The 13,324-nt window shown below is 46.8% G+C and overlaps 1 protein-coding gene across 2 annotated transcripts in view; it reads left to right on the top strand.

Annotated features, from left to right (window-relative positions):
• Positions 1–427: 427 nt before the first annotated feature.
• Ly75 (lymphocyte antigen 75) overlaps positions 428–13,324 on the top strand; it is a 124,591-nt gene continuing 111,694 nt past the window's right edge. Inside the window, exons 1-2 of one of the 2 annotated variants that reach the window (XM_087899996.1) lie at positions 428–591; positions 7,308–7,679. In XM_087899996.1, coding sequence (XP_087756122.1) covers positions 498–591; positions 7,308–7,679 — 466 coding nt within the window. In that variant the 5' untranslated portion in view covers positions 428–497. The remainder of the gene's footprint in view (positions 592–7,307; positions 7,680–13,324) is intronic. The other variant, XM_087899998.1, reaches the window with a different exon arrangement.

The raw sequence follows: 13,324 nt of genomic DNA, 5'->3' as shown, positions 1-13,324 counted from the left end.
TTTTTCTGCCTTTGTTCATGTAACCAAAATGACTGAGATGTTGCTAAGTAGAACTGAGGTCTTTGGCTTGACCACAGACTCCACGGATCCAAGCGGACACTTCCCCAAGCTGGAGTGGGTAGGGTTGGGTGCACATTTCCAGCCCTCCACGGTACGAAGTTCTCTCTCCCTGCCTTGTCTATCTGCACCGAAGGGCAAGTCCTAGAGGAACAGAGCCGCACTTCCCCAACTTTGCTGCAGAAGAAGGGGAGTCGGTACCACATGCACTGTGGTTTTCCTGAGCACTCTTCCCGCCTTCTGGAGGTCCCAAGCCCTCACAGAGGTCTGCCGTGGGTGGGGGAATCCTAAACGCCCCCCCTCGGTCCCCGGGCGGCTCTGATTGGTGGAAGGCGGCGGGGGCGGGGCCTGCACGCCCCAGAGGTTGCCCCAGCGGCACCGTGAGCCCCGCGGGACTCACTCCAGGAGCCGGTGTGAGCAGCCGAGGCCTGGGACCGGAGATGGGGACTCGCTGGGCCACTCCGGGCCGTGCAGCGGGGCTGCTCGTGCTGTTGCTGCGATGCTTCGGTCTTGCGGAGCCTTCCGAGCTCTCAGGTAACCGGGCGGCCTCGACGCTGCTGCTCTGAGCGTTTGCCTCCTCTGGATCGGGTCACAGTCGCCTTGCTCTGTGTCTCTGGAGTGGACAAACAGGGAGGTCTAGCCTAGGAGAGCCGTGGGCAGGGGCCATATGGTGCGAAGAAACCCTCTGCATAGAGGAAGCCTTACCACAGTCTTCTCAGAGTCTTCTCTGCCCCTTGTTCCTCGGCTGTCCCCTAAAATCATGTTTCCCCGGGGTTCCCCATTTTCCCTAGCATCCCTGTCGCCCCTTGGTTATCTTGGTCCCTTCATGATAAGGTTGAACTTTCACCCACACCGCAAGGATTCCCAGAGATCCTGACTTCATTGTGGGCACTGAACGCATTGAAAAGGAAGCCAGGTTCGACCATCGTCTCCAGAAGTCAGCCAAGAGTCTTGGGATGCCCTTCCCTGTCAGCTGAAGCCCTTCTAATTTGGTTATTATCTCCAAATACTCCCCACTCAGGCAGCTGACCCCAGATAGAAGTGCAGGTTACTTCCTGTCAGTGGGGAAAGGATGTCTTCTGCGAAGCCCAAGGAAGTTGGTGCCAGCGCCACCAACAAACTTAGATTCTGCAGTTAGATTTTGCTTTTACTTTCTCTTTTTGCTTCAGCAAAAGGTGTGCCAATGACCTTGTTACTTGATTGTGCTGTATATAAGTTGCAAACATTAACCCACTGTTTCTGCTCTCTTAAATTAAGATGGTTAAGGTGGATTTGAGAGCTGTGTGACTCTTGTTTTCTTTGGAGTTAAGCTTAGTTACTCTACGATGTAGATTGCCCAGAGTTATGGGAAGTCTCCTGAAAGGGTGGGTGTCATCAATCTCTCTGCACCAAGAGAAGAACCTTTAATGAGTCCTGTCTTGACTCAGTCCTCTCAATTTTTCTTTGACCCTTTGCTCTGGAAATCGCCAAAGGAGATATTAATAGTAAAATGGTTTACTGATATGAGAGTTCAATTCTGTCTGCTACACAATCCAAGAAGAAAATTCTACCTGCAGCAATTTCCAGCGAGAGAGGGCTGACCTGGTGCCCTCCAGCTATTCCCCCTTCCACTCTCTTACCTTCCATCCTGAGTCCTGTTTCATTTCCTCACAAATCTTTAGATTTCCTTTATTTTCCAATGGCCTGGTTGGGGTCTATGTGTTTGTTGCCAGCTCAACACAAGCTACTGTTACCTGGGAAGAGGGACCTTGACTGAGAAAGTTCTTCCATCAGACAGACTGTCCTATGGGCAAGTCTTTAGAGCATCTTCCTAATTAATGGTTAATGAGGGAGGGCCCAGCACACCTGGACAGATGCCCCTGGATGGTAAAAGAAAGCAGACTGAGCAAGCCAGTAAGCAGCATTCCTCCATGGCCGCTGCTTTGGTTCCCACCCTGAGTTCCTGTGCTGAGTGTGATATGCAAGACTAAACTGGAATAAGCCCTCTCTTCCCCATGTTGCTTTTGGTTGTGGTGTTAATCATAACGATAGGAACCCTGTCTAGCACACCACAGTCTCCATAGTCCCTATTCTGTCTCACTGACCCACAGCTTACATCTGTTCCCTTGTACTGCATCCCTTCTTCACTTCTCACAGCTGCCCTGCTGGTTTTCTCTCATTTTCAGGCCAGATTTGTGGCTTTATATTGGGGTGAACATACAGAATCGTGTGCATGCATGCTCACACGCACGCATGTGCACATGCCAGAAAGCCAGAGAAGGGTGTCCCATCCCCTGTTCTATCACTCTCCACCTTATACTCCTGAGACCAGGTCTCTCGATGAACCTTAAGTTCACCATTTTGTCAAGCCTGGCCGCTCTCGAGCTCCTGGGATCTCTCTGCCTGTCTCTCCTTCAAGACTGTGGGGTTGTGGGCATTCCTCTTTTCTTTTTTTCCTTACTCTTAATATAATGTGGGCACTGGGGATTCAAACTCAGGTCCTCATGCCTGACCAGCAGGCATTCTTATCCATTGAGTCCTGTCTCGAGCCCAGAACTGGAGTTCGACCTCCCGTCTATTTTGTTAGTTTGTTTGGCAGTGGGTCAGATTCAGGATGCTAGCAATGGCATACACTTGTCACATTAATGCAGGAGGCTTGGGCAGCTGGTCCTGACTTCTCACATGCTGAAAGAGTATCTCTCTGTTCTTGGGGAGATGTCAAGTTTATTTTTATTTATTTATTTATTATTATTATTATGCTTCCTTGGAAAGCTAAGACCATGAAGTAATGTGATTCTTCAGGGATTTCTGAGCATCTCATCAGCCACACCGTCCAATCAGGATGATTGGCTTTCTGATACCTAGTGTACAGTCATGGACCCCATTGTTCCTCCAGGACTTGTTTTGAACTAGCAAACTCAGATGTGTGAGTCTCTCCTTCTACATCGGTATGCTCTTTACCCTCGACAGAGGCCACAAAACACTTAGCAAAGAAAACTCAGACATTCCCTGGGAGTGATCGGTGCCACCGCCTTTGGCCTCTCCTCTTCCCCAGGCCTTTGTCCTTCCCGTGGGTCTGTGGTTATGATGGGTAATATAATGGGTAGTTCTAATGGGCATATGCTCACAGCCAGCCTCCTTCCCAGGATGTGCAGAGCCATTTGTGCAGGGCCTAACAACTGGCCTCGTGACTATGTTGAAAGCAGCGATTTTCCTTGCGAGAAATAATAATGCTAAAATAAATTGTCAATTATGACAGTGCTCTTTGACTATTCCCTTAAACCTCACCAAAGTCTTTATATAAAATGAAGCATATAAAAAAGACGCCAAGATGTAGTTGATGTTTCTTGCCACCAACCTCTGCCCTTTAGATTTGTCCCAAACACAAATTTGGAGGGGAATGTGAAAACGCTATCAAAGATCAGTGCAGAGATAGAAAGTGGACAGTGTGTACTATAAAGCTATGGGCAGAATCCCCCTTGGGGCTCGGAAAGACCTCAGTGCAAGGGCACTCGCCTAGCCTGCTCAAGATTCTGGATTTGATGCATAGCACCGAAAAATAATCATTAAAAATTGCAGTTACCTCCTCAAAATGCATTACATTTCTCAGATAGTTTATATGACCTTATAAAACATTTTTTCTAAATAAGAAATTATTTTTAGTTTATCAGTTTTCTTCCTTTCCCATTCTTCAATCCACAATCCCATAATGCCACAAAACTGAGGCAGACTGAAGGACTATCGCTTAAGGATAAAAATGATATAGAAAACTATTATGAGAAACTAAATCTCTCCCCCCAGCAAAGATATTGTTTATTAATACTTACACATACTTTGTATAGGAAGGCTAATGATAAGTTTTCTAAAGCATTAATGATGAGTCACTGTCTTTAGAAATCTCACTAATGTGTCAAACGTTGGTCTTGATTACACACTCAGTTCACGTGCAAGTTTAGTCTGACACACATAACTGCACTCCAAAGCACGACTTACTTAAGATCCTTGGCAGCTCCTCCTTTGCTGCTCTACGCTACTCCACACCTGGCCTGTAGTCTGCTCCCTACCAAGTTGGTAAGCCCACAAGTGTCCTGGGAGTAGCTTAATTGTGGAAAATGAAAAGTGAAACTCACTTTCTTCTGATAAGTGTTGGTAAAGCGAGACTTATGTAATCCACATGCCCACTATAAAGGACACGAGAATGACTTCAGATGCCACTAGCAGTACAGCAGCAGCGTGAGCTAGTAATGTGGACATTTGCGAGAAGAATGCGCAATGACCTTAGCAAAGGTTAGTGAGGCCCAGGGAGCTAGGGCGCTGGTACTTGGTGAAGGCGTGGGATGCCAGCTCTGCAATGCTTTACCTATATTCCACAGCTTTTGTCTGATACTCAGAGATATGAGGACCGTGGGAGAGGGAGGTGGCTTCCACGAATCTCCCAGCGAACAGTTCAGAAAAGTAGGTCTTCAATCCAGGGAATCCACTACTGCGCTTCACTGCCCTTTCCACCACACTCGGACTTGGACCCAAGCTGGTGAATTTTATTAAGAAATCTGTAAAGCATAGAACTTCAAAAGAAAGCAAAGCTGCTGCTTGCCCAGGAAACCTGTTCAGGGTCAAGAGTCTGGAGCTGAGTGTCCAGGAAAGAGTTCAGTGAGATCCATGACAACAGACTTTTCTTACCTGCTGTGGCATGTCACACTTTGGAACACAAAGTATTTGGAGACTGGGCAGGGAAGGGGGGTGCAGTGTTAAAGGATAAATCAGGTATCTGAGGGGCAACTGAATGTGTTGGAGAAGCAAATAAGAGAAAATCTTCCTTTTGCTCACTATCTTCCCAACCTGTGACCATCAAAGAAAAAATGACAGAGGGGTGTCAAAGAAGAAAGACTGGGGACAGATGCTGCTGCCCACACCCACCTAACAGCAGCCCCATGCAATGCTCTATCTGTGTGTGTGTGTGTGTGTGTGTGTATGTGTGTGTGTGTATACATGCACACCACACACCAGCTGAACTATAAAGAGAGATTGTTGGTCCCTATGTTCCACCTTATTTGAGTTGTGGTGTGTGTGTGTGTGTGTGTGTGTGTATACATGCACACCACACACCAACTGCACTATAAAGGGAGATTGTTGGTCCCTATGTTCCACCTTATTTGAGTTGTGGGGTGTGTGTGTGTGTGTGTGTGTGTGTATACATGCACACCACACACCAACTGCACTATAAAGGGAGATTGTTGGTCCCTATTTTCCACCTTATTTGAGATAGGCTTTTTTGTTGTTGTTGTTCTGTTGTTTTTTGTTCGTAGGTTTACCTTGGTTTTTGTTTACTTGTTTGCCGTGTATGCCAGGCTAACTGACCCAAGAGCTGTCTGGAATCTCCTGTCTCTGCCTTCATTTCCTGTGGGAACATTAGGATTATGTATGCCCATGCTACAGGCCCAGCTCTTAGGCGGGTTTGATGCCCTCGTGCTTGTGTGGCAAATGCTTTTAACCAGGGAGCCAGCACCCCAGCCTGTGATCTTTTCACAATTCAAATTCGAAGGCGGAAATAACCACCGCAGTAAAGTTTTCTTTGTTGTTATTTCCCAATGTTTGTCTTGCTGCTGCTGTTACTTAAAGTGAAACAAAGCAAAATTCCACCCAAAGTCCACATGATCAGATAGACTTCTGTAGCTGTGGCTTACGTGATAAAATTTCCCCTCTAGCCAACAGTGCCTAACGTGATCGTTTTTAATTCTTTAACCCGTGACTTGAGGAACTTTTCAGGGTTGGTAAGCTGCGAAGCTGACCTCAGAATGAAACACCTTTTGAGAACTGAAATCTTTCACACTGTTCTGCTGTACTTTGACTCGTTGACAATGACTGTTTAAGCTTCTCTGAAATAGTCTGACTTTAAGTTCATCACCGAGACCATCTACGCCATACTTTTTTCTCTTTGTAAAAGAACTGACCAAAGTGTTTCACTGTGATTTGTTGTAATACACGTAAATCCTGGTCCTCAAACTCGGTGTCTAAGAAACACCGAATCACTTTGTTTTTAGAAAATCAGTTAGATATGGTTCTGAGTTCCCAGTCTACTAGAGTGAAAGAATTTTTTTTTTCTTTTTGGTTTTTTCGAGACAAGGTTTTTCTGTAACTTTGGTGCCTGTCCTGGAATTAGCTCTTGTAGACCAGGTTGGCCTGGAACTCACAGAGATCCGTCTGCCTCTGCCTCCCGAGTGCTGGGATTAAAGGTGTGTGCCACCACCGCCCAGCAGAGAGATTTTATCTCCATCTCTGTTGAGGTTTTCCCAGGTCCTGCAGAGTTCTGGGAGATCAGTCCAAGAGGCCCCATCACTAGGCTTCTGCTTCCACTGGTTACTGCTCATTTTCTCTGTCCACACTTGCCAGATGTTGGCCCTGGTGGCTCAGGTTGTCCCTGAAGTCGTGTCTGGTCTCCTTCAGGTGCTTTACTTGGTGAATCCCCAGCCTCTGCCTCTCCTGGAGGTGCTGCAATGGGACTGGGCACAGCTCACCACCCTCGGAACCCAGATCCTTTATTCCCTTCCATTGCTTTACCCCGATTTTTCTACCCCTGCCTTCTCGGAAGTGTTCCCATCTCCACTGATGGACCTCAATGAGGCAGGCTTCCACGGAAGGCTCCGGAGAAGTGGTTTCCGAGTAGATTCCCCTTTGCATGACCACAGTAACTCGCCACGAGCCAGAGGAACATAGATCCAGCCTTCACAATGGGTGATGGGGAAGGAGCTGAAGTGAGAGCAAATTCCGATTGCATGGCCACTGCACTGTGGACACTAAAGCTGCAAGTCAGAGGTGTGGTTCCAGGTAGATGTAGGATGCTTTATCATTGGCCACAGACCGCTTGTGGAGGAAAAGGGGACACTGTGTAGGCAAAACAGGGAACCTTCCGCGGGATAGCAACATCAAGTGCACACCCCACTCCCTGCTGATGTGGGTCAGCTCTTTTCCGCATCCCCACCCCACAGTGTGAAGTGGGTGCAGCCTCACAAATGAGAAATCCGAAGAAGAAAAGCTAAATAATTTGCTCGGATCTCATAGTCCAGCAGAGGTAACATATAAGGCCAAGAAGACTGGCTTGAGGGGCCTTGCCCTTCACACACACTGACCCTCACTCCTTGTAAAACGCGTAAGCCCAAGGGTCGGGGCCATCCTGTGCTAATCACTCTCCTCCACAAACAAGCAGGATCAAAGTGCATTGGTCATGTGACTCAGAATCCTGAAATGTGTCTTCCTTCGCTATCTTGGCCCAGGTAACGATTCGTTCACCATCATGGATGAAAACACTGGCAAGTGCATCCAGCCACTGTCCGACTGGATCGTGGCGCAGGACTGCGGTGACGCCGGAAGTTTGTTATGGAAGTGGGTGTCCCAGCACCGCCTCTTTCACCTGGAATCCCAAAAGTGCCTGGGCCTAGATATTACCAAAACCACCGACAACCTGCGCATGTTCCGCTGTGACTCCAGTACCATGCTGTGGTGGAAATGTGAACACCATTCCCTGTACAGCGCTGCCCAGTACAGGCTGGCCCTGAAAGACGGCTATGCCACAGCCAGCACCAATTCATCCGCTGTCTGGAAGAAGGGAGGCTCCAGGGAGAGCCTGTGTGAACAGCCTTACCATGGTGAGTACGGGAGAGGGATTTTGACCCTCTTGCTGGAACGGTCGTTTAATTTGGCATTAAATATCACACCCAGCACAGCTCGGACCTGGAAGCCTTACTGGGTTCAGTGAGCTGATGGAGTGGTTCTCTCTACTGAAGCAACCCAGAACCTCAGCGTGTTTGTTAGGAATAGTGCAGCGGGAAGGGCTGCCTAGCCCTGGGAGGAGGTCTCTTGGGCTAGCAGTCTCCAGCTATAAACGTCCACGAAGAAGAACCTGCAGTGCTTGTTTTTGCACCCACACTGGTCAGTCGTAGGTAATTACTTGTACATGAACCACAGGAAAGCCTTGCCTTTCTCAGCCTGATCGAAATGGAGAAGGCTTTGCCGACTTTCCGTGGGTCTGAGGCATTGGCCCTGGGCGTGGCTGTGCCCAGGTCAACAATCCACTCTTCACTCAGGCTTTCCTTGGTCCCCATGACTGAGTTTAAATGAAGTCACAGTGAGCAGGCACCGTGAGCTGCAGTCTTATGCACCTGTGAGGCTGCTGGGTACCGTACCCGTCCGTCCCCTTCGTAGATAGAGCTGGAAAAACTTAGGTGTGCTATCAGGAGGCACACAAAACCCAGTCCTTGAATTCCTACACCTCGTTTACTTGCTATGATGGCATTCTGAATGCTAGGGGCAAAGAAATGTTAAATATGTTGATAGGAAATACTTCATATAAGCTAAAGGCATATAATCTAATAATATTGATCTAATCCTAAATTTAAAAAAAAATAAGAAAGAAAAAGAAGTGTTTTTGTTCCATGCCTGAGAAATTTAATATAATGGAAATATTTTGAAAGTCTCCTGGGTTTTTATAATATTTTCATCTTTGGCATAGGTATCACATGTTGCTCTTTGTCTTTATGATTTGACATTTTAAGTGTGAACTTTTCTTAGGTCATTTCCAAAAACAACTATATGAATATTGCCTTGACATTTGCTCTAGATTGCAATGAGTCTTCAGTTTTGGAAAAGTACTTTTACTCCTCGAGAATTTAATGCAACGTGTTTTGGACATTTTTACTTCCACCTCCTTCTCCAGCTACTTCCCAGGCCCATCCCCCACCTACTTAGCTTCCACATTTATATCCTCTTTTTTTTTTTTTTTAAATAGTAACTCACTGACTCCAGTTTCCGCTGCTCATGTAGCCCCAGCTGTGGGACCTTCCTCTGGAATACAGTCAACCTATCTGTAACACACCCTTCAAGAAAAGTGGCTCTCCCTGCCACAGACACCATCAACTGTCCATAGCTCCTCTGTTAGCGATGGGGGTTCGAGAACCCGTTCCCACCCCACGCTAGAATGTCGACCGGCTGGACCTGGGCCACCTCTTCTGCAGGCGACCACAGCAACTGCACGTTCCTGAGTGCAGCCGGCCTGTCGTGTGCAGGAGACACTGTCGCACGCCCATCCTCCCGCACCTCTGGCTCCACTGTCATCTTCCCATCCCCTCCTCTGGGCTGGTCCCTGGGTCTTGAGAAGGGCTGTGCTGTAGATGGTCCGCCTGCCGCTGAGCACTCTACTTGTTCTCTGCGCTTGGCCAGTTTGAGCTTTTGTGTTGGCCCCCACCACGACTGCACAAAGAGACTTGGCTGACGGGGTCTGAAAGCTGTGCTGATCAACGGGTAGAGAGGTATAAATTTAAATGGAGGTTTTATATTATGTCCATTTTACAGAAGAATAGTAGATTCTCGCTTGGACTTGTAAGCTCTCCAACCAGAGGTTCTTGACCATATTCACATGCCAGTCCTTAAATCCAATCAGGAATTTATTGATCACCCATTACATGTGTGCCGCTGTCCTACCCATAGGCATTTTCTTGCCACACTGGTCACCATTGCAGCTCACAGAAGTCATAGCTGGGTAAAACTGTTAGCAAACTCCCTCGCACTCCTAGCAGACTAGAAAACATCTTCCAGGACTATGGAAGCTAACCAGCAAGGTGAAAACTTCCTGCTCTGTGCCCACTCGATTTCTCCACGTCCTGTGACCAATAAGTGTGGTAACTTCAGCAACAGGGTCTGACCCTCAGGTTCTGTTGGGCAACCGAAAGCAATGTCAGTAGCCTGATTGTTTGGGGATTTTGGGGACGCCTCTGACCAACAGCTTGAGGGGAAGTAACGCACACTTGGCACTGGGCCTTTTATTTGCAACCTATGGCGTCTGTGTAGGGTAAGGTCAAGTAGATTCTTGCATATGAAAATATGCAGATATTCATTTATATGAAACTTCTACTTTTAAAGTAGGTTTTGTATGGCTTTTTAAAGCTTCCTAAGTGTTAATTATTCTTCTCTCAATCCCTCCTCCACCCTAGACTCCCACTCCTCTCCCCAATTAATTCCCCCCCCCAATATTCCTCTTTTCCCCCTCCACATCGCCTGTGTTCTACCCTTCCCCCTCCCTTAAGATCTTTCTTCCCTCTTCCTCAGTCTGTGGCCATAGTCAACATCAATGAGTTTGAAGGGAAGATAACGGACCCCTCTTAAACTTGGCCATAGACTTAGGATGGCAACTTAATTCCCCATTCTAACCATGATCTGCTCAGGATTTTCCGCCTAGAGGATCTCTTCCTATTTCTTGTGAAGATCAAAAAAAAAAAAAATCAGGACTGTGTAGTTCTGCTCTTCATGAAGAAGTATTAGAGACGTGGAGATGGGGTTTTCCTTTCCTTCAACTTTTAATCTTTGAATCACTAAATTGTTCCTCTTGGCCAGCTTCCTTTGGAACTTCAGGATTGTTACCTGAGGGCCAGCTCAGTGCAGAAAATGCTCACTGTGCAAGCATGAGGACCCAGAGTTTGACTCCTCAGCACCCATGAACGTCCTGGGTGGGTGTGGCACCCTGCTTATAATCTCACTGCCCCAGAGGTAGAGGCGAGCGATTCTTGGCTAGCCAGTCTAGGCCAGTCAGCAAACTGCGGATTCAAGTTAGGTGAAGAGTGATGGAGGAAGAAAACCAATGTCAACACCTCGCCCCACACACTTGCATAGGAGTCTGTGCCCACACAATACAAACATAGAATCTCTAACATGACAACCAAAAGACAACACTGAACCCAAAAGAATGGCTCATTTTATTTGTTTGTTTGGGGATCAGGAAGGATCACTTCCCTGGCAGGACTTTATTGTCCTCCTGCCCTCGGGACTTTTGAGAGAACAGTTGGAATCTCAAACTCCCTCATTTCACTGAAACTTGTTGTCTTTCTCATTTTATGTGTTTTATTTATGCGTTAATAATATCCACACGACTGCTAACATGATCACCAGCACAAAAATGAGGGGGGGGGGCCTCGAACCCTCCACAGCACTGCCCAGGAGAGGGACAGAGCCAGAGGCGGCTTTGTTTCTTTACCTTTCCAAATGTAATACTTGAAATGTTAAAAAGTTTTTAGACCTGGAACTCAGATTAGCCACCTAATTTAGATTCACATCAGACTTTAGTTGCACAGAGGCCAAGGCCAAAGCAGCCACCCTTCCCAGAGCCACTGAGTTTCTTCAAGTTGGGAATCTACAAGTCCCTCTTGAATAGTCCTGCTGTCTTATTCCACTCAAATTTAACCAGATATTGAGTTCTAACTTAAATGCCAATTCTAACTTCTAAAATTTACCTGTGCCCCTTCCTGTTTGAAAGTGAGGGACCTTTTCCGGGTCCCTCTAGCTTCCGATTCGGGTCCATGCCCAGCCATGCTGTCTATCAAAATAAGAATAAGGAAAGAAGGGTATTCAAGTCTCAACCAAGTAAAGTCCAAGGTCACCCAGCTTGTTGTAGCCAAGCTGGGGATCAAAATTAGGTATTGTTTTTCCAAATGAGTGTCCTATTTCTCCCTTAGCTTTTGTCGCCTAATTATTTTTTTACATTGACTATATTAACATTTATTTCCCATTATGTTTTGGGTTTCCACAAACTTCATCATATAGTCATCTTTATACGAAAAATGATTTGACTGTAAAATTTCTATGAGTGAATTGCTTTTAACTATGATATAATCACAATTGTATCATAAAATATCTTGACCTAACTGGCGTGTTCACATCCCACATGTCTGCCAACTCACACACAGAATGGACTAACTGTGAACTCTGTGTGCTCGTGGTGACTCTTTGAAGCCTGCCAAACCCTTTAACTAGTTGCTTGGTGGCTAAAGCAATTTGTTTTCCCTGTGAACACCTGATTCACAAATTTGTGTCAATGACACATTCAGCTGCAAGCCTGAAGACACTGTCACCTCAGACCCATACACCAGGAGAGGAATCGTGTCAGGAGAAGCTGTCTTACAGAGAAAACCCGTGGGATGCAGGTGGTCCATCAACAGCAAGGGGCAAGAGGGAATAAGATGCCTAATTAACAGAGAGCATCAGTTAGCTGCCTGTATCCAGCATGGCTGTTGTTTGCTTATTGGTTCGCAAAGCACTGTGTGACCCAGAGAACTGTATAATGACAATGGTCTTTGAGCCATGTGTAACTCGAAACCTGTAAAAGCCATTGTTGTGTGTCAGTGAGCTGTCAAAGGGGCTGTCCTTATCCGGGGCTTCGCGAAGAGCCACCAAATGTGTCCTTTTCCTCAAAAGTGGGAATTTCAACAACTCTGATCTCACAGGTTTGCGGTGAGGACCAAGTACAGAAATGTGTCAGGAAGCACTGTGTACAGGGAAATGCAAAGCTTTGGGGGAACCTGATGCTCCCAGCAGCGGCAGCATCGCGTCACCTTCTGGGAGTGTCCTCTCTGAGTTGTGATAGGGAAGGAAGACTGGTCATGTGCCTCGGGGAATTTTTTTCCTTTTTCTTTTTCTTTTTTGCTTTTGGTTTTGGGTTTTTCAAAAATGGGATTTCCCTATGTAGCTCTGTCTATTCTGGAACTTGCTCTGTAGACCAAGCTGACCTGGAACTCAGATAGCCACCTGCCTCTGCCTCCTGGAGTGCTGGGATTAAAGGAATGTATGCCTCCGGGAAATTTTTCATGTGGTCACATCTGAAACATATGTGATGCGCATGCTCCTTATAAAGCAAAGGGCAACCACACTCTCTAGCAGAATTGTTCTCTGGAAAGCCATTTATGGGGCATAGGAAAGCAAAATCAATGACCTGTGAAAGATTTACTTTTCTTCAGAAAGTATTTAGATGGTTCTTACTTCTTCTTTGTGTGTGTGTGTGTGTGTGTGTTTATTTTTTTAAAAAAAAAAATCTTTTTATTTTATATAACAGTCCCAGCTCCCTCTCCCTTTCCTCTACCTGCTCCTCTCACCTTCCCCCCACCACAACCCCCATCCACGTCTCAGAGAGGGTGAGGCCTCCCATAGGGAGTAAACAAAGTCTGTCATATCACTTGAGGCCCTCCTCCCTGTATCTAGGTTGAGCAAGGTATTCCTCCATAGGCAATGGGCTTCAAAAGCCCAATTCATGCGCTAGGGATAAATACTGGTTCCACTGTCAGTGACCTCACAGACTGCCCAAGTCATGCAACTGTCATCCACATTCAGAGGGCCTAGTTCAACCCCATGCAGGTTCCCCAGCTGTCAGTCTGGAGTCAGTGAGCTCCCATTAGCTCAGGTCAGCTGTTTCTGTGAGTTTTCCCCATCATGGTCTTGACCCCTTTGCTCATATTATCACTCCTCTCTCTCT

This window comes from Myodes glareolus, chromosome 21 (assembly GCF_982192425.1).
Source record: "Myodes glareolus chromosome 21, mMyoGla1.1, whole genome shotgun sequence".
NCBI lineage: Eukaryota > Metazoa > Chordata > Mammalia > Rodentia > Cricetidae > Myodes > Myodes glareolus.
Note: the sequence above shows the minus strand (reverse complement) of the source record. Positions and strands in the feature narration are given on the sequence as shown.